This window comes from Prunus avium, chromosome 1, assembly GCF_965620075.1.
Source record: "Prunus avium chromosome 1, drPruAviu1.hap1.1, whole genome shotgun sequence".
In the NCBI taxonomy this organism is placed as follows: Eukaryota; Viridiplantae; Streptophyta; class Magnoliopsida; order Rosales; family Rosaceae; genus Prunus; species Prunus avium.
In genome coordinates this window covers 53,159,358-53,181,169 of record NC_142284.1, presented here as the reverse complement: position 1 = coordinate 53,181,169, position 21,812 = coordinate 53,159,358, and the positions used below count along the sequence as shown (strand labels likewise).

General features: G+C 36.4%; 1 protein-coding gene and 1 pseudogene across 2 annotated transcripts; one reads left to right on the top strand and one right to left on the bottom strand.

The window, feature by feature from the left end:
• Window positions 1–544: 544 nt before the first annotated feature.
• On the bottom strand, window positions 545–3,798 carry LOC110766303 (cysteine-rich receptor-like protein kinase 29; annotated as a pseudogene). The gene is made up of 7 exons (XR_015833031.1): window positions 2,977–3,798; window positions 2,494–2,625; window positions 2,274–2,392; window positions 1,957–2,167; window positions 1,622–1,859; window positions 1,374–1,521; window positions 545–1,280 (listed from the first exon to the last, which is right to left on the bottom strand). The product of XR_015833031.1 is annotated as a cysteine-rich receptor-like protein kinase 29 (transcript).
• An 11,988-nt stretch (window positions 3,799–15,786) lies between these two features.
• LOC110766265 (putative indole-3-pyruvate monooxygenase YUCCA4) lies at window positions 15,787–18,030 on the top strand. The gene is made up of 4 exons (XM_021969554.2): window positions 15,787–16,954; window positions 17,041–17,289; window positions 17,375–17,500; window positions 17,758–18,030. Exons 1-4 carry the CDS (start codon window positions 16,316–16,318, stop codon window positions 17,971–17,973), a joined length of 1,230 nt encoding a protein of 409 aa, XP_021825246.1. The 5' UTR covers window positions 15,787–16,315; the 3' UTR covers window positions 17,974–18,030.
• The last annotated feature ends 3,782 nt before the right edge of the window (window positions 18,031–21,812 follow it).

Sequence of the window (21,812 nt, the reverse complement as noted above, 5' to 3'; positions counted from 1 at the left end):
TTGCTGACATTGCACTTATGCTGAGCCTACACATCTAATGATAGAGTCATGTGGTGTTAAAAAAATAATACACTAAAAAAAAAAATTAAAACATAAAATCCATAAAACAAAATTAAGTTCTTTTTGGAAAAACTACATCCGCTCCCCTCCCCTCTGTCTAAACCCTTCCCTCCAACTGGATTAAACCATGCCTCTTCGATGCTTTCTGTGGATGCTAGTCAATGGCGGGGCCAGAAAATTTATCAAGGAGGGTCAACCTCAAAAAATAAATCACTTTGTTTCAACTATTGTCTATTGTCCTAAACCCCTTCACCACATAAACCAACAATGGCATCACAAACACACCATTCACCTCTTATAAATTCCAACAATGGTATCAGAGCAACACACATCACACACCTACTAAAAACCAACAAAGGCAATAAGGACAAAATGGTAGACTGTCCCTTTGAACCATCGTCAATATTATATAAAAAAAGTAAAGTAAGCTCAAACAGAAAATACTCAAATTTGAACATGCATGCACAAGTTAGAGAGAGTTTAATTGAGTTTGGGTTCATAAATTGTCAACTTCATCAAACTCTATCTGACTTCTCGTTGAGGGTTCAAGCAAAACCAAGCTCAACCTAAACTCACTCGCATTCATATAAAATTTAATACCAACGAATTCATGACCAAACACTAAACTTTGAAACCCTCAAAGTTATGTATTGAATAAGATGATATCCATGTCAATTAACGTTGAAAGAGATTTCAAGTTCAAATTTTCATTCTTCTCACATTTTTGTGGGCTATTCTGTTTCGCCTTAGGCCTACACTTTTCTGTGTGTAATGGGTTCATATCAATACTGGACCTTTTTCTCATTGAATTTGGGCTTTAGTAAGAAATCAAAATTTTGGCAATTCTTTTTCTTTAGTTATGTTGCTTTTATCACTTGCTTCTTCTTATCCACTCACTAGCGAGGAGACAGTTCAGTAATTGATGAGGCCTCATTAACCGCTTGTTGGACAGAGTTGCTCTTGGACTGATCTCATCCTACCACACCAGACATCTCCAATTCGATCATAAAAAAGGGTGGCTGAGAGGGTACTGGGAGACTGAGAGAGCTGCTAGTAAGCATGAGAATAACTGAAGCCATAGTTGGCCTTTCAGCAATAGTTTGTTGCACACATAACAATCCAATTTGGATGCATCTCATTATTTCATCAGTTCTTGAACCAGTTCTCAAGGTGGGATCTATTAGATTTGAAGCTGTCCCTTCCTTCCAATTTTTCCATGCCTGCATGATTTGTGAATGCGAATAAACACAATATCAGAGAATAGTTTTACTTCATACTTTTGTGTAAATCGGTCCGAATGTTTCTTTACTTACATAGCTTAGAAGATCCTCATTCTCTTCATGGTGGGAAGAACAAATTTTTTGTCCACTTATTATCTCCAAAACTAGTACACCAAAGCTATAGACATCGGACTTATCAGAAAAGTGTCCACGCATTACATATTCAAAAGCCATATATCCACTGCATATCAAGAAGGCGAAGGTCATCATAAGCTTTAATTTACTTGGATTAAAACTTTGCATGGTTATGCTCAGAAGTTAGCCTAGTTTAGTATGCTTACTAGGTCCCCACAATTCGATTGGTCTCGCCTTGTCTTTGATCAAGCATAAACAACTTTGCCATGCCAAAATCTGAAATTTTTGCGTTCATTTCTGCATCTAACAAAATGCTGCTAGCTTTCAAATCACAAGGAATGATTCTAAGACGAGAATCTTCGTGAAGGTAAAGGAGCCCCCGTCCAATTCCTACTATGATTTTGTAGCGACTCTCCCAATCCAAATTAGCGCACTTGATTGGATCTACATATTCAAGAAAAATTAGCAATCTGTAAAATGTTGCCACACAAATGAACTTTTCGGAAATGCATTATTGAAATAAACTAGAATTCAGTCATACCAAATATGAATTGATCGAGACTTGCGTTAGGGACAAAGTCATAGACAAGAAGCCTTTCATTTCCTTCCAGGCAAAAACCAAGGAGCCTAACTAAATTGCGGTGTTGTAGCCTGGCCACTAACAAGACCTCATTTTTAAATTCCAAATCTCCTTGTGCAGAATCCCTAGATAGCCTTTTCACTGCTATATCTTCTCCATTGAGAAGCGTCCCCTGCATTCAAGCGATTAATCTGAAAATTAACTTCAATATTGTTTCTCATTTAGGCACATATATATAATTTATAAATTTTTTGCTCAATACAGTTGTGTCATTATACCCTGTAAACATCACCAAATCCACCCCATCCGAGCTTATTTTCTTCAGAAAAGTTATTTGTGGCAACTCTAATGGAGGCAAAGTCGAATTGCAAGGCTTCTGCACTTCTAATTTCATCGGCTTCTTCACATGAGCAATAAAAAAGGTTCAAAAATAAGACGAGTGCAATTGTCTCAGTGGATCAAGTAATTAAAGAGAAAAACTAACTAATCTCAACTTACCTTCACCTAGCACTTCTTCCTCTGTTTCCCTTAACATCGCATATATCCACGTAGATATAGCTAGCACCATACCAAAAACAGATGGCACAACAATAAGGATGACAGTCCGAGCTGACATAGTGCTCTTCTTTCCTGCAAAAATCATCAGAAATCAATATTCTATGATCAAAGCATTCAGAGAGAAGCTGAATAATTTTCAATTAAATTTATTCATTGTGGTATATATGGAAGTTTGAACCCCAAGTGATGTGACATAGTGTAGTGTGTGTGTATATATAGAGAGGACACTCTGAATCATCTAATTTTTAGATATTTCCTCGACGATCATGTCAATCAAAAATCATTCGAATTCAAAACCATTTAACCATTCAATTAAAATTGACTTAATAAAAAGAAAGTTCGGATCAACTTCGTAGTGGACCTCAAAAAGCTTGAAGGTATATATCCCAATGTAGAAATGGGCTGATATATTTGTATATATACCTCCTGTAATTGTTGTATCGGCTGTAGTGTCATTAAAGAATTTGTAAACCTCAAACCTCAAGCTGCAGCTGGGTGTACCAAGTCTCCCACCAAGCTTCCCATAACAGCACTGTGGGATGTCACCAGCAATTGATACTAAGCAATTGTTGCAATCGAGCTCCGTCAAATCCGGTGTACACTGAGCAAGTCCATATATCGTCTGAGAAATAACATTATTTTTTGAAACGTTTCCAACTGCAAACTTAACAAGATCACCACCAGCCGCTGCTTCACCTCTCAATCTTTCCAGCAGGGTCATGAGCTGCCGGTCGAACCCTCCGACGTCAGATGACGACACGTTTCCGGAGCTCATGGTATAGAAAATTGGACCGGCTTCCATGAAGCCACGTATGGAGCGGTTGGAGTAGCGTAGCATGCAAACGTCCCGCCATAGAACTGCCACCTTTTGGTTAGGGCAAGCTTGTGCGATAGAGATTGAAGAGTTACTGATGCAACTACCGCAGGCATCGGGGTTAATGTCTCCTCTGCAGAGCCCGATTGCGTAGACTCTTTCGACGTCGTTTTGGGCGGAGGAGGAGCTGTAGAAGCCGTGGCCGTTACCGTTGGAGAGGAGAGAAGTGGAGAGAAGGCTGTTGAGGTTTGTGCGGTAAGTGCTGTTAGTGGTGTAGTTGCCTTCGTTGGGAAAACAAAACTTGGACAGGTAACGTGGCTGAGCGAAGATTAATTGAGTGTTTAAGTTAATGGTGGTGATTAGTAGAGTAATTAGAGAAAGTAATGAATGAGATCTTGAGGAAACCATATTGAATTAATGCCTTGTGTGGCTTCCCATATGCAGTCTATAAATTATATGGGTTTTTTTTTTCTTGTTTATTACAATTGATTGATTGAAATTATATTATGGTTTTCTTCTTTGATTACAATTGATTGATTAAAATTATATACGTGATGTATATTGTTTTGACTAATTGAAAAAATAAACAAATAAATTACCATTGGAAAATAGTGAAAGGGCCGGGCAGTGGTTGAGTGACTGTGAAGGGTGAAGGGTGAGGAGTGAGGACAAGGCCGGCATGAATAATTTTTTACGTTTCACCGCCGTTGTTGTTGACCATAACCAAGTGCATAGGTCCAGAGGAAAAAGGGGGGAAATTGGAAAACTTAAAAAACTATTAAAAATAATAAAAATAATAAGACTTAACGAAGTAAATGTTTTCTAGAACAATTTATAGATTCTGAAGTATGAAATGTGTAATTACAATTATATTCCAATTTGGGGTGAGAATTTAATGGTGAATCCAACGGTCTACAACTCCAAGTGTAAAGCAGGGAGAGCAGGTGATCATTTTCAATATGTTATCCCACAGGAAACGTCATGCATTACTTAGCTTCTTTTTTTTTGGTCAAAGTCATGCATTACTTTAGCTAGAGGAGGAGATATCAAGATCTATGAGAAATTATAATATGTGGTCTAGTCTTTCTAGACTCTTTCTTTCATTATGGATATTCTTTTTTGGGAAGGTGATAAGGACAAAATGGTAGACCGTCACAACCCTTTTGAAACATCGTCAAGATTATGCTCAAACAGAAATTGTAAACTTGATCAAACTCGATCTGAGTTCTGGTTGAGGCTTCAGGCGCAAACCAAGCTCAACCTAAACTCACTTGCACTCAAATAAAATTCGATACCAACACTAGAAATTCATGATCAAACACTAAATTTAAATGTTGAATCAAGATGATATCTTACATTAACTAGCTCTTAATTTAGTGATATTTTTCTTTTCGATGTTGAAAGATGTCTCAAGTACTCATATATCATTTTCCACTTATTAAATAAGAAACCAAGATGATAGATATCCATTAATTACAAAAAGGATACGACTCGTAATGGAAAAACTAATTAAAATTCAATTCCTCTTAATCTGATTATTAGTAAATATGTCATTAGTATTATTAAGATGCACGTTAGTATCTTAAGACCTTTCATTCTGTCTCTTCCCCATTGGGCACAAAGGAACATTTTGTGGGCTATTCCTTGTCTGTGGTTCCGATGTAATGGGTTCAAACCAATACTGGACCTTTTCTCATCAAATCTAGGCTTTAGTAAGAAGTCAAAATTCGGGTAATTATTTTTCTAAATTAGTTTAGTCTTAGAGAGAGAACAAGAAAGCTGCGACCACTCCACACAGATAACTTTGATATCACATCAAACATTTTGGGTTGAAATTTTGAATATGATGATCCTAGATCCTCCATAAGATACCTAGCTGCATGCGTATCTTTTTTTTGTGGAAAAAATTACACAAAATAGGTTTAGCTTTTTTCGGTCGAAGAGGAATTAGGTTTAGCTGATCCTAGCTAGGCTTTGGATTTATCTGTGATCTGTCGACAACTGATATTTCGTGATCCTTGTGTTATTCAATGGGCCAGTACCACTTCGAGACAATGTCTCCTTCTAGGCTATAGGTATAGCCTATAGGATCAATCATATAGTGCCAATTACAAAACAAACATACCAAAACTTATATCACTCTCAACATTGCTAGCTTGAATTAATATTTGGTCCTTATTTACTCGTCCATGGATCACATTCAAACACGTAACTTAATTAAAAGCACACAAAAATGGTTCTTCTATTAAAGCACCCTACTAACCAATTTAGAAATATGTTTTTATTTTTGTTTTCATTTTTCTTTTAAAAATGTTTCCATGTTTTATATGTTAAATAAAATGGCTATTATCGATCGGTGTTCTTGAAGCTTGTTGATTTTATAGTCTAATCAAAGATCAGCATATATTAACCAAGGTGGTTGGTGTGAGTGGTTCGGCACTCTCATTCCTTAAGAGAGGTCAAGGGTTCGATCCCTGCTCTCGTACGGAGTCACCACTTTGGCCAATACTTTACCCCTTACGGGCCGACCCGGTGTGAGTGGGGATTAGTCTGGGTTGTGGTTAAGGCTTAAAGATGCCACCCATAGTTGGGGCCCATCCAGGACCACCTCATGATTTAGACCCAAAAAAAAAAAAAAAGATCAGCATATATTTTGGATTCGATCGGCACCCAAATCAACTAATATTAGTTACGATAAAATAATGGTACCAAGAACAACTGACAACGCAATAATAAAACATTGCAGACATGCAGTCTCTTCCCTCGTATAAAGCTAGACAAGTTGAGCACATATAGATGATTGCTAGAAGAAAGAAAAGATATTAACAGAAAAGCGCAATGAGATATATATATATTCTGGCCTGCTGTATCCAATATTTGAATCATGGAAATGGAATTATGGACCTACTGGGTGGGGGTGTGGTCATCTATGGATTGCCATAAACCATGCAAATCCCACTTGCGAGGCTGCAACTTGCGTCGTAGCCCTGAACTGCTCAAAACCCTACACACAGAGAGAGTATATTCGTCTCATGTCAATTATATATATTACATATAGAGTCAGAGAGTCTCATAATTTTCTTGGTTGCCAAACAGTGGAGATGGGGCCATAGTGTTTGAACAACGCATATAGTAACCACGCGGCCATGATCGTCCTGACGAACCTTATATATAATGGTGCAGTGCAGGGCTTTTACAGCTTTTTTTTCTAGTAGCCGCGGCCAAACCAATGCTTCACCTCTCAGTCTTTCCAGCAGGGTCATGAGCTGCCGGTTGTGTTAACAGTGCTGCTGCTGAGGTGTTTAAAGTGAACTGGATTGTTCACGTGCTTATTAGTGTTTAGTCCACATGAATACACGTGTATGTTATTATAGTTTACTTAGAGGAGAAGTCATGTTAGTTAGCTATATAAGGTTAAGCTTAAGCTCTGCTTAAAATTAATTTGGGATGTATAAGATTTTTCAGAAAGAAATATACAGAGCTTCTCTCTCTTCAACTTTCTCTCACTAAAACTCAAAACCTAAGTCTCTTTTTCTGCCATGTTTATCAGGTTGAACCCTCCCACGTCAGATGACGACACGTTGCCGGAGCCTCGTGGTATAGAAAATCGGACCGGCTTCCATGAAGCCACGTATGGAGCGGTTTGAGTAGCGTAGCATGCAATAGTCCCGCCATAGAACTGTCCCTTTTGGTTAGGGCAGGCTTGTGCGATGGAAATTGTAGAGTTACTGAGGCAACTACCGCAAGCATCGGAGTTAATGTCTCCTCTGCAGAGCCCTATTGCATAGACTCTTTCAACGTGGTTTTGGGCGGATGAGGAGCTGTAGAAGCTGTGGCCGTTACCGTATTGGAGAGGAGGAAGGCTGATAGAAGGCTGTTGAGGTTTGTGTGGTAAGTGCTGTTGGTGGTGTAGTTGCTTTTGTTGGGAAAACAGGACTTGGACAGGTAACGTGGCTGAGCAAAAACTAATTGAGTGTTTAGGTTAATGGAGGTGATTAGTAGAATAATTATAGGAAGTAATGAATAAGTGCTTGAGGAAACCTTATTGAATTAATGCTTTGTACATGTGTGGCTTCCCGTGTGTAAATTAGCGTTGAAATAGTGAGAGGGCAGTTATTGAGTTGAGGCAAGAATAATTTTTAAGATTTCACCGCCCCTGCTGACCACATCTAATCGCTTATGTTGTCGTGTAAGCCTAGCATTACTCTTTATAAATTTTGAACGTATGAAAGGTGCAATTTCAATAATATTTTAATTTGTGGTGAGTATCTAATAAATGGTGTGTTATAAAACTAGAGGGAATTGGATAGAGCAATAAGAGGAAGAGAAAGACAGAGAATTTGTTCTATGAACTTGTATATTATTTATCTTTGCTATTTATAGGCTTCGGGAATAGACAAACATTCACCACCCATTACTGGTAGGTTACAAAAACATAATTACAACTCATAAATGTACTACAATCCTTAGTGCATAGATTACAATGATATTATGATGTGTTTTATAGTAGGTATTATGAGTGATATTATGGTGGTCATCCACAATCAATGAATTTACAACATGGTGTAGTATTTCTTGACCTTTTTTTCCTTAATTATGTCAGCCAAACCAAGTAAACGATTTTGGGATAAAAACTTGTAGTTGATCGAGTTTAAGTAGTGATCATTCTCTTTTGGGAAGACAATTTGGGCCTTGAAATCGGCTTCACTTCAGTTGGGCTAACAGATAGGTTGCTATTGCTTAACTAAAAAGCAAACAATCTTGAATAAACATTTAATCTAACGGGTTCCAATGTAATGGGTCAATATCAATGACTAACTAACTTGATCTAACGACTAACTAATTTAATCTAACGGTTAAGAGATACGACTTCACTTAAGGACCATATATAAAACCCTCACTTTAGAATTCTTGCAATATCAATACTATTGCTGGACCTTTTCCAATTAAATTTGGGCTTAGGAAGAAGTCACAATTTGGGCAGTTATATATATATTTTTTAGTACAAACGATATTTGATTTAAATTTAAACTAAATTATGAAAAGGGAGATTCGAACTTGAGTGCATAGTGGGAAGCACATCCGCCCTAACCAACTTAGCTAAGGTTGTGTCGGCCGGCAATTATATATCTATAGTAAATATTTTTGTCTTGGTGAATTATTTTTGCTTTAGTAAGAAAGCTGCGGACCAGTCCAAATAGAAAACTTTGATATCACATGAAAATTTGGGTTGAAATTTCAACATGATGAATCCAAGCTAGATTTGGCATAAGATAGCTACCTGCATGCGTATCATTTTGTTGTAGACAACACAGACTAGGTTTTAGCTCGTAGCTAGGTTTGGCTTTGCTCCTCTTTTTCTTTCTTTCTTGGCTTTATATGTGATCTGTCCACAATTGATATTTCATGGCCCTTGTGTAATTCAATGGGGAATGATGACTTCCTCTAGCTAGGTATAGCCTATATGATGCGAAATTTTGTAGTGCGAGTGTTATATATGGAGTCATTCTCTAGTTAGGGTCTTATCTAAGGCCCCTAGATGAGGGTTTATCTCGTAACTGTTGGATCAAACTAACCAATTTGATTCAATGGCTAATCAAATTGATCTAACGATTAAAAGATAAGGTATCATCTACATATGATCAAATTTCATATAGTACCAAATACAAGAACTTACAAAAATTGATATCCCCTCTTAACAAACCGAAAGGAAACTTGGAGTCATATGCACAAAAAATGTTTCTTCTATTGAAGCATCCATGCACATTCATTAACCAAATTAGAAACATCTTCTTATTTCATTCTGAAAAGTTCACAATGACAACTCTGAGAGTAACATTCATTTCGAAAATGTTTTCGTTGTTTTATGTTTCTGAAATGGCATACCTTTGTTGTTCTTGAAACTTGTTGATCTTATAGCCTAATCGATATTCAGCATATATCTTGGATTCGACTGGCACCCGAATCAGCGAATGGTTACGAGGAAATAAATGGCATATCAAGAATCAATAGGCAATAATAAAACAAATATCTCCCTTGTAATGCAAATGCATATTGTTGCACTTGCAGAAATGCAGTTTCCTCTCTCTTATAAAGCTAGACAAGTTGAGTAAATATGGATGATTACTAGAAGAAAGAATAGATATTAACTGAAAAGTGCAATCAGATATATATTCTGTCCTGCTGTCAATATTTGGTGAATCATTATGGAAATGGAATTATGGACCTACGTACTGGGGTCACCTACAGTTTCATGGATTCCCATATAACATGCATATATCCCACTTTCGAGGCTGGAACTGGTGTCGTAGCCCTCGACTGCTCAAACCCTACATCTACAAGAGAGAGAGAGAGAGAGAGAGAGAGAGAGAGAGAGAGAGAGAGAGAGAGAGAGTATATTCCTCTCATGTCAATTATATTACTCCATAATTTTCTTGGTTGCCAAACAGTGGAGATGGGGCCATAGCGTTTGAGCAACACATGAAGTAATCACGCGGCCATGATCGTCCTGACGAAACTTATGCATAATGGTGCAGAGCTTTTACAGCCTTTTTTTTTTTGCTAGAAGCCGATGCCAGTGCCGGCCATTTACTACTACAAGTGTCTACAAATTGCTTGTATGTTTGACAGTAAGAACATGAAATCCAAGAACACTGGATATCTTAACATCGCTATCAAATTTCTACACTTGGATTTTGTACAACTCACCAAGATCCTTACGAGCCAAAACTTAAAAAATAAATTTAAAACTTGGTTTAAGAAAAATAAGGTAAATATCGTATATTCTCAATGCTTTTTACTCATTTTCAATTTTGTTAAAGTTAGGAGGCATTCATTCCAGAACCAACAATTAGCCTAGCAAGCTATGATGATCCAACTCAAAATCAATTCGTTATGAATGAAAAGAGCTAGTAGGATATGTATTTTAATGCATGGCTTTACACTTCGTATACATGTGTAAAGAGAAACGTCACTCACGTGATTGATCACATGAAGAGACAGATAAATATAAATAGTTACTTCCTTAATTATATGTTGTATAGTCTCATAAGGTTCTCTTTTTTCTTTTTCTTTTTTGTGCTTCATTACTGCATAATCATAACCCCATAAACTCATCTTCTTTGCCACTGACTCAGTTATTTTGACTTCATGTATAAATTATCGCTTCCCGGAAACAAACACAAAAACAAAGAACAAACCACTAGTCTGTCAAAAAGTAAAATCTCCTAGCTAATATGGTGAAACGTTATTGGTCTTATTTAATATTAAAATTGAATAAGGATTTGATTGTTATTGACTTCTTTACATGATTAGTTATATCATTTCAAATCATAAACTTCATATCAGTACACCAAATTTTCCTCCGGATTCTCCTTATGAACTCCTTCACAAATTTTTCTCACTCCATTGTTAAACAGTGTAGGACCAACACAAAATCATCCTACTAAATGCTTGACTAAACTCAAAATAAAATTTATAAAATATCATCAGTTATTCATCAAAAAAATTTGTTTATTAAAACGTTGAAACTATAGCAACTTGTAGAGAAATTATAGAATACTACCGTAGTACGGTTACGTGGTACATTTTGTCCACGTGTTATAATATAGGTGAACGACAAGATTTATTTTCCCCATTTTAGGGAATAGTATCTATAAATATCTACTTATATTATAACACGTGTGCAAGATGTACCACGTGGTCGTACCGTAGTATTCTATAATCTCTCCAGGTTGTGGGAGTTCAATTTAAATACATAAGAAAAAGAAAAAAAAATTATAAAAAAGATACAATTAAATTCACACAATATAAACCCAAAAATAAAAAAGTAATTATAATATAATTGAAATTACAACACACAAAATCAACCTTTACATCTTCAATAGAAAAGGTCAAATTCATCCTGAGATCATCTTTGGAGCAGATAAGAAATCTACCTACAAAATCCATCTCATTAATACTAGAGACTGTTTGATTAACGAAGCAATCAAGCATCTGTCAGTGAAAAAGGCACAAGTCAATAGTACTTCTTGATCAACTCCCAGCCGTTGGATTGGCTTTGGAGCGCGTGTGATGCATCTTTCGAGACCCATCCGACGGACCAGATTCAAGCGTGGGTTTTTACACAAAGATCGACGTCGAAGCATAAAACTTCGGTCAAATCTTTCCAAAACAGGGAATAAAACAAACGGGTTGGTGACACGTGGTAAAGAGCCTTAATGACGAGAATGCCCTCGACCATCAAATCATACTGCACTGATCCTTATACAAATGCTGGGGTCACTTCAGTCTTTAACGTTATGTCTGAACCATTGCCATCATATCAGTGTCAAAAGTTGTCAGGGTCGTTTTGGTCTTTTCGGTCAGCATGACCAACGTTTGCATTGGCGAGAGATTTTACTGTCCAAGTGCCACGTGACTGCCAGGGTTGACGGTATGTATAGGTCACGTGACATCAGACCCAAAAAAAAAAAATATATAAACCTCGAGCCATGACGCAAACTTGACCCTGGCATGGCATCTACGATGGTCGTACATTCTTCTTCCCCAAAACTAATTCAGGCAAAAAGATAATTTCGCAAGTACATTTTTTTTTTTTGGGTGAAAGATTCATTTATAAGTACATTTGCTCCTTCATCAAATTCATCATCATGCATGCAAAAGGAAATAACAAATTTTTTTGGAAAATAAATAAATTAGTTAAGTATAAATGACTTGGAGGAAAAAAATATATATTTTGTGTGTTTGTTTGTTCATTTCGGTTGATATTACCTTATGATTACAAATCAATATTAATAAGGCAAATTGTTGGGTGCGTGTGCGTCAAAATGAGTGGTTAGCACTTCATAAATTGGGACTTGTGTGAAGGGCATCTTGCTCATGCACGCTCTTGAAAACAACTTCTCATAATTTACAAATCAACTCTATCGAGTTCTCTGATAAATTATCACGAGAGAGAGAGATGTCCTAAATGCAGAGATGGGGCTCATCAACATTTTAGTTGTCAACCCCAACTGTGAAGAGAGAGAGAGAGAGAGTAGTACAGTGGGGTGGGGACCGAAATTGTTCAGGATTTTATGCTTCAATGAAAGTCGTTAAACGAGGAAGGTCTCTCCGAACTTTGAACGTACTATCTATTTCAAACTAGCAAAAGACATGTGTGTGAACGTTGCTTTCGATCTAACTAAACGGTATATAATACACAACCTATATATGAAAAAGTTGTTCAAAATTACATATGGAGAAAGAGTTCTTCTTCTTAACATGATTATCATTTTATGTCAGCATATCTATCAAATTGTTTTAGAATTTGTTGAAATACATTTCATCTTTCCAAATGTGCATGACACGTCGCTTAAAAATACTATATGTCGCTTGGTCCGTCATAATATTACTCTTATTTTAAGTTGAAGCACGTTTTTGAATGTGATGGAAGTTCCATAGTATACTTAGATCCTTTGTCATCATAATATTGTAGACAAGAATCTACTTTACAGGAACGCCTACCTGCATTAATTCGTTCTTTATGTTACATCAGGGTTTATAATAAGTCAGAAACTAATAATCAGATATTCATTAGCCAACTTAGGGTATTTTGGATTATGTAATCATTAGCTTAATCTTTTTTTTTTTTATAGAAAAACTCGCATACTATGGGAATAACACTTTTTGCTATCTCGAGCTCGATTAATAACAATGGATATAGCAAAACATTGCTATCTCTGTTATAAAAAAAGAAATTTCCTTCTTTGGGCTAGAAGATTAGATCGAACTTAAAGAAATAAAATTATATGTGGATTCAGCTGAGGTCAGCAAATTGTCCCCATTTTGCAAAACTCCAAGCTGCCCTGCTTGCCTAGTGCTTTAACTAGAAATCAACAGGTGTAAAGATTGAAGAAAGACAAATTAATATGATAAATAGTAGGCCATGGCTAGCAACTGAAATTAATGCGCTCCAACTAAGTGCATATTCCATGAAGAATAAAGATATTTGCCCTAGATTTTATTTCTCTAGCCTAGATTGTGCATTTCATTCTAAATTGAATCCATTCGAGCTCCCCTAGATCCTCGAATCCAAACACCATCATGCATTGAGGTAATTGGGATCTTATTTCCTCATTGACCCCTAAACATATATTCTTCTTCTTGTCCTTTGATGCCTCGCCAACTTTCGACAAGTACAGATCGGCATTAATTGTCTTAATTAGATGGTGCGTTAGCTAGGATTTCATGCAATCGTAATGTGTTATGTGGGGACACCTCGTGGTATTTATCAATTTTTTTTTTTAATTATATATGTTTTTTTATTTTACGATACATTACGATAGTCGACGTGATTAATTACTCAAATAATTTTACGATACCTATTGTGCTGGTGAAAAAAAAGAATTTACGTGTTCTCTTATCATACAGATCAAGTTACTACCTAATTCACTACCTTCTTTCAATATATAATTAATAAAATCAAACCAGATACAGATGAAGTTAACTGCCTAACTCACTACCTTCTTCCAATAAATAAATAATAAAATCAAACTATATGTGACAAAAGAGTTTTAGTCAACTTTTAATTTAATTGTGATTACAAAAAGGTGGCATGCTAGGCAGCAAAAGAACAAGAGGGTAGGGAACAAATGACAGCATGTATATCTTTTGGCGTCCAAAGACAAAATATAAATGTTGTTATTTTGAGATTTTCGGTCGGGTTTCCTATCTTTTATCTGTATTATGAACTTTTTCAAGCAACATTTTTACATGACAACAACTTCACATCAATACATAACAGATACCAAACCACTCATGACTCTACTCATTTTATTCCCAATGTCGAGGAAAGGGTTCCTCCCTTGGAGCCTCTTCTTCTTTTAAATATAATAACTCAGTTACCAAAATAAATAATTAGAGACAACAAGTTTCCAAAAAAAACAAAACTTTCCTTTTTCATGTTAATTATATCAATAGACAAAATTGTAGGACTGCCATCTGTTTACCTTCTAAAGTACAAGTATTTTTTTATTATTACAAATACCATTACCAAAAAACAATAGTATTGTTATAATAGTACAAAATTATTTACATGTACACATATGTATATTTTAGTTACGATTTTCTTTTTTCTTTTATATACAAACGATCATTTAAATTGTATTAAACTATTTTAATTTACTTGGGTCGTGATTAATTGACTTAATTCACATCTATAACTAAATTTATTTTTATTTTTATTCTTATAATAATACAAAATTATGTACATGTACACATATGTATATTTTAGTTACGATTATCATTTTATTTTATATGAATGATAGTTTAAATTGTACAAAACTATTTTAAAACTATTATAATTTACTTGGGTCGTGGTTAATTGACCTAATCCACGTCTACCACTAAAAAAATTTATTTTAAAAAAAAATGGAATTGGTTCACACAAAATTTTTACTTGGTTATGTAATTAAAAGCACATGACTATGCCAATGAGGGTTGGTTCAATTGGTAAGGTCTCTTCACTGTGTGTAGCCCCATCAGTGTTTAAGTTCCGCTTTCCAGCAATCCTCATATGTGCGTAAGTCATTTCGGCTCGAGGTTGTGAGTCTGCCCTGACGCTGGTGGTGAGAGTGGCCAATCTCCCCCTAAACTTCTTTTCAAAAAAAGCACATGACTATAATGTACTGCTTTAAACCACTACATAAGGGTCCAAATCTCAAATCACTTCCAAGTTGTTAGTAAAATTACTTTTTAAAATGCAATCAACATCAAAATGTTGGAATATCATTTTTGTGTTGTTACTTTCCCGGCAGTTAGACGGAAAGAATTACGCCACGTGGCGCGAGAAAGGCAGTAGTAAGCGATCGGACGGCTGTTGATGCAAGCAAATATTTCTCACCGCTGCTTCCTGCAGTGCAACAACTACTCCCTTGCTTACTTGGCAATGGCATCCACAATTTCACACCATGCTGCTCATGCGCGTCCTTCATTCATACACTCTTTTACTTGGGGCAATGGAAACGGGGTCTAAAAAACTGGAAGAAATTGATCTGACCGATTTGAGTTTTGTTCGCCCTAATATTCTCATATGGAATCTAAATCAATTTATTGTGCCATATGAACTTTGATAACAATCTAATCTCATATTGCATCAAAAGTAGAGTGTTTATATGTTTTCTCCTTCACATACTAGATGATCAATATGCACTTTTTTTAATCTCCATCTCCATCTCCCTTTCTTTGTACCTGCCCACCATCTTTAGTCATTCTCAATGGGTATTTACATGTTTAAATTCAATCAGCTAGCCGAACAAGAACTGGCCGAAGAGGGTACAAACCAATGTTGTAAAATGCGAGTGGGACATGTCCAATGCTCCAAAATTCAACTTAAATTAAAAGCCCACATAAATGTATTTATATCTCCCCCTTCGCCCCATTGCCTACTACTACTACTACTACTTCTACCCTCCCAAAAACTCTGCACAGAAGAGCTGAGAAGAAGGAGCCTTGAGAAAGAGAACCAAATCCTTTTTCTTAACCTTCACGCCTCCATTACACCTCTCTCTCTCTCTCTCTCTCTTATTCTCTCTGTTTCTCTCTCTACCTCTCACTTCTCATAATAACTCTGGTTTTTTTATTTATTTATTTGCTTACTCTGTTTTCTATGCATTAAAAGGTCCTCATCAGTCCTCAGACATATCAGACCGCTGATTCGCTTTGTATTGAACCTTCCCTAAACCCTTCATCCCACCCTCTTTAAATTCCTTCCCACCTCATCCATCTACCCCGCAAGATTTTATTTTTCCTCAGCAAAACAGAGTGAAAGAAACAGAGCCTTAACAGAGTCTTCAAAACAGAGCGAGTAAAAAGAAACACAAAGGTTTCTTTCCCTTTCCCTCTTTAACCCTCTCTCTCTTTTTCACTTACTTTCACTTTCCTTCACTTTTCTTGGGATTTTCCTACATGGGTTCTTGTAAAGAAAACCAACAAGAAAACCCACAACAATCAAATTGTGGGTTTGTTCAAGGCCCTATCATTGTAGGCGCAGGACCATCTGGTCTTGCAGCAGCTGCTTGCCTCTCCAACCATGGCGTCCCTTCACTAATTCTTGAGAAAAGTGACTGCATAGCTTCTCTATGGCAGCACAAGACCTACGACCGCCTCAAGCTTCACCTTCCCAAACAATTCTGTGAGCTTCCACTCATGGGCTTCCCTGAAGATTTCCCGAAGTACCCAACAAAATCCCAGTTCATTTCCTACATGGAAACCTATGCTTCACACTTCTCAATCAAGCCCAAGTTCAACCAAGCTGTTCAGAGCGCTGAGTTTGATTCTGGGTTTTGGAGGGTTAAGACTCAAGATTTTGAGTACATTTCCAAGTGGCTTATTGTGGCCACAGGTGAGAATGCTGAGCCTGTTATACCAGAAATTGGTGGGATGGAGATATTTCAAGGCCCTATTCTTCACACCAGTCTCTACAAATCTGGCTCTGATTTCAAAAACCAAAAGGTTTTGGTTGTTGGCTGTGGAAATTCTGGCATGGAAGTCAGCCTAGACCTCTGCAGACACAATGCAAATCCTCATATGGTAGTTAGAAACACTGTAAGCCTCCACTCTCTCTACATTGTTTCGGCATAAATGTCTTTTCTGGGTTTTGTTGATTTACGTCTGCAATTTTGATGCCACAGGTTCATGTTCTACCAAGAGAGATGTTTGGTTTCTCAACCTTTGGAATTGCAATGGCACTTCTCAAATGGCTGCCGTTGAAACTTGTTGACAAGGTCCTCTTGCTACTGGCCACAATCATCCTAGGCAACACAGACCAATTAGGCCTCAGGAGGCCAAAAACTGGTCCAATTGAGCTCAAAAATGCCACAGGAAAAACCCCAGTGCTTGATGTAGGAGCATTGGCACAGATAAAATCTGGCAAAATAAAGGTACTTGCTTTAAGCCTTTAACCAACCCAAAAAAGTAACCAAAAAGAATGGTTTGTGATTCATAGCTAACTTGTTGGTATTGCAGGTGGTGGTGGAAGGTGTAAAAGAGATAACAAGAAATGGAGCCAGATTTATGAATGGACAGGAAAAGGAGTTTGATTCTATAATCTTAGCAACTGGGTACAAAAGCAATGTGCCTACTTGGCTCAAGGTAAGCTTGACAATGCCCAGCTGCAACTTTTATTTAGTATTTACTTCTATCTTTTTCTGCATCACCTGTCACTTTCTTTCTTGGACACATGCCACATACACCTATGAAACCCTTCTTTTCTCCATGCAAAAAAGAATAAAACAAGTTGGGTTTTTTTAGCATTTTGGTTTGCCTCTTCATGTATGATGGCTACTTCTCAGGCAGTATGCATATTTAATTTTGTTTTTATTTAATTAATTAATTAATTTTAATTTCAGGGTTGTGATTTTTTCACCAAAGAAGGCATGCCCAAAACACCCTTTCCTGACTGCTGGAAAGGAAGCGAAGGACTTTACACAGTTGGCTTCACAAGAAGAGGGCTTCTTGGAACGGCCTCTGATGCTGTTGAGATTGCCAACGACATTGCTCAACTTTGGAAGACAAACAAAGACTGGAGGAGTTCTTGTAATTCCCATATTATTCTTCTGAAATAATGTTCGACAATATTGACTTGTTGTATAAAAAAAAAATAAGGAAGAAAAAAAAAACAAGCGATAAATTAGGTTATTCTCTGAGTTAGTGGTGTTTACAGGGGATAATGATTTTTATTTAACCTTTTTTTTAGTACAAGCGATAGTTTAAACTAAAGGTGATGAGAATTTTTCTCACACACAACTATGATGCCGACGTAGAGATTTGAACCTGAGACTTTGGGTCTGTAAGTCAATGCCCTTTTCCACTCAGTTAGACCCCGTTTCCTTTAGCTAGCAAGGCTTGTGCTTCAATTTTCTCCTCTTTTTTTCTTCTTTTTTTTTCTTTTTTGGGTTTGTATATGTAACAATTTTGCTTGGGGGCTTTAGATTTCCTTTCCGTCACATGTATGTTCCTTAGCTTTGTACAAACAATTTCATAAATAGAATGTATTTTAGCTCCACAAGTCGTGACAAATATGCAAGGCTCTACTTACAAGTCAAATTAAACATATGTAGCATCACTATCATCGATCATTGCCTCTATCTCAGTTTCATGGGGATTGTTGGTACATGAATTGTCATCTTTCAAACCCTTACATTTCTTGTTTCTTATTTTTGATCGATCCCTTTACCTTTTGGCAATAAGTGCAACTAGTGGATTACGTATACCTTATTAACATGTTATTGATAATGACGTTATTGATAATGATATCGACACCTTATTGATATCATATCGAACTATTTAATTTAGGGTCATACTAGGTAGAACACATTGGTATATCTAACTCCAATGTTGGGGTCAGCTGATATACAATAAGGAGATATAAGCATGTTTGGCTTGATGAACATAAGCTTAGTTGAACAAATGTTCTTTTATGATCTTAAGTGCCCATATGGTACTCTCTAAATCGTTTTACAGAGCTATGTTCATGTGGTGATTATGCTTTTCTCTTAGTAAGCTCCTAAAACGAATGGACTAAGATTAGCCTCATCTCACATAACGTAATATAAAACTTGCTCACTTTTATTATTATAGGTTAGAGCATTTAACTATTTAATTTTTCAGCGGAATAGATGAATTTTGAATTTGAGATTTCTATCAACATTAGGAGAAATATAAATTATGGTTTAAACTAAGAAGCCGAATTGAATATATAGGTCATGTTTTACTAATCCGTAAATCGGATAAGGATAAACTGAATTGAGGAGGAGTTAGAATTCATATTCTCATTGAAGTTGTTCACTAAACTATATGGAATCAGGGTATGAATGATACTAATTCCTTATAAGTTGTTTACTAAATTCTTATGAATCGAAATTGAAACAAGTTTGATTACAAAAATTGCTCTTCTTGTTGAGTTAAAGTGGATGACAAATTTGGAATTTTAAAATTGTGTGAGAATATAATTGGTAAAAATAATGGATTCCTGATGGGTTAGTTATCTAGGAATTGGTACTTCCCACCCAAGAGTCCAATTCCTCTAATTCCTAATTTTGTATGGACCTCACTTACATTTTTTATTCCTTTATGTGAAGTAAACACATGAGTAATCCGTAATTGGAATCCAACTCCTTATTTTGATTCCGATTACGGATTAATAAACATGATATTCGTTGACATGCTTATATGCACATGTTGCTATGCGGTGCATTTTGATGCTGAGCTGATGATGTGGCTCTCTCCATTGAATAATAATGAGAGACATATCCATCTTACAAAACATGTAGTGGAATGCATGCCACTGTCTGTTTACTTCTTTCACGTTTTCTCATATTTATAGCCTCTCTTTGTCCATTCTCGGCAGTCTACAAACGTGTAGGTATATGCTCAATGAATGAGCTCCATTTTCTTTTCTTTTACTTTCACTTCTTTGTCAAGTTTGGCCTTTGAACCCACAAACAAATATAGACTTTGGAAAATTCCTAGTGTTGTGTGTAGACATAATAATTACCCAATACAACTACAATCTTGAATGTTGATTGTTCAAACTCCTGCCGTAATTTTGGTAAAAAGTAGGTTTACACGTGCATGCCCTTTCAGTTGGGTCATTTAGAGAAAGATTGCAAGATTTTCAAATTCTAATTAATAACACTTGCAGCAAATGCTGCAGCCTCCTCTTATTTTAATTGCCAAAAAATAAAAGTTAATACTGTGCAGCTGCCAACTTTCCATCACAGTCACATCATCAAATGAAGTCCTCGGTCTTCCAAACCAAAATTCCATTAATGCTTTGAATTTTCAGAAGCAATTCAATTCCAAGCACACAGATTTTGCTCTTTTGATCCCTTCGCTTACATCTGCCTTGAATTCATGTTAAATACTTGCGTGAGGGGATTGAGAGACCTTCATTTTCTTGATATATATTTTTTGTATGATTTGTTTAAGATTCCCATAATTTTACTTTTGATATCCATGTTTCCATGTTTTCCATCTTGAGATACGTAACCCTTTACTTAAAGCTTATTATGTTGGACCACACTACATTAAAGAAAATACTGACAGAAAATATGTAGATTGTAAACTTCAAGTAATCAGGCGTGACGATCGTCACACCGTCATGTCACGTAATGTCACACAAGTTGTAACAAATGTACTATAATTAGCGTGTATACAAGTTGTCGTACGCGAATATGCAATGTACTATAAGGCAAATAATTAGATTAAGCAATCTTTAGGCAGCAGCAGTTTGCATCAAAAGATAATATATACGACACACAAGGGCAGAGGTTAAAAGGCCAATCTCACGTACTGAAGAGGATCTGATAATTGAGAAAATGATGGGGCTCTGAGCCCTCTTCTTACCATATGCATATTGATGTTATTATATACAGGAGAGGATCGTACGAAGCGCTCAGAGAAAACCCGATTGACAGCTCTGCCTTTGCCTTCTTCCATCTCTTTCTCTCTGCACCCTCTGTAGCTGATGCACTGCCATGCAATTTGCAAACCCATCCCATCCCATGCATGCCTAAATAAATTTTATTTATTTACATATAATTTTTATTATGAGATCAAATTACATATTCAAATACAAATACCATCAAAATAAATATCCAGTGTCTTCTCTCTCTCTCTCTCTCTGCCGCCATATATAGACAATGCGGTGAATATGGATAGATGGGATGGAAAAGTCCAAGCAGAGAGTTAAAAGCAAGCTAGCGCCTAGCTCTCTCTCTCTATCTCTCTCTCTTTTGCTCTCTGTGTCTTGGCATTGAATTCGAAATCCACTTCGCACGCTTCCAAGCACGCGTTACGGTGTTCAGTACTTACGTCACGCTTTCTTCCGTGTATCTCTTTCTCTCTCTACTCTGTACTGCTACTGACGTATTTTGCAGAGAGAAAGAGAGAGAGGAAGGCAGCAGAGCCAAGAGTCAGAGAGAGAAAGAGAGAGGACTGGGAAGGACAGAATGCATGGTTGATTGAACACCTTCACACACACACTCTCTCTCTGTATCTCAGAATCTGATCTCTTGTTAGATTCATTTCTTACCTCTTTGCATTCCACACCTGATGTCATGACCCCCACCCATCTTGGCCCTTTCTCTCACATTCACTTACCCTCTCTGATAAAAGCTGAGAATTTATTGTCCCTACCCATGATGTATAAATGATTTGCAATTGCAAAAAAAGAAAAATGTTTTCTTGCTAAATTGGAAATTCTCTGTGTAAGATGTATGTTGTTTGTAAGGTAAGGACATAACATATCAATGTGTTGTGTTATTGACAATGATATTGACACTTTAGTAAAACCATATATAAAGAGTTGTTACCAAAAAAAACCATATAAAGAGTTCATCATGTAATAAAACATTGGAATTTTGTCTAGCAAAGAACTGTTTGTTAGAGAATCTACAATGGT

Bases quoted from the DNA above. Each gene is read 5' to 3' on its own strand.
- LOC110766265 (XM_021969554.2), top strand. From the start codon at position 16,316: ATGGGTTCTTGTAAAGAAAACCAACAAGAAAACCCACAACAATCAAAT. The intron at 16,955-17,040 runs GTAAGCCTCCAC...TTGATGCCACAG, and splicing joins ATATGGTAGTTAGAAACACT to GTTCATGTTCTACCAAGAGA. The intron at 17,501-17,757 runs GTAAGCTTGACA...TTTTAATTTCAG, and splicing joins ATGTGCCTACTTGGCTCAAG to GGTTGTGATTTTTTCACCAA.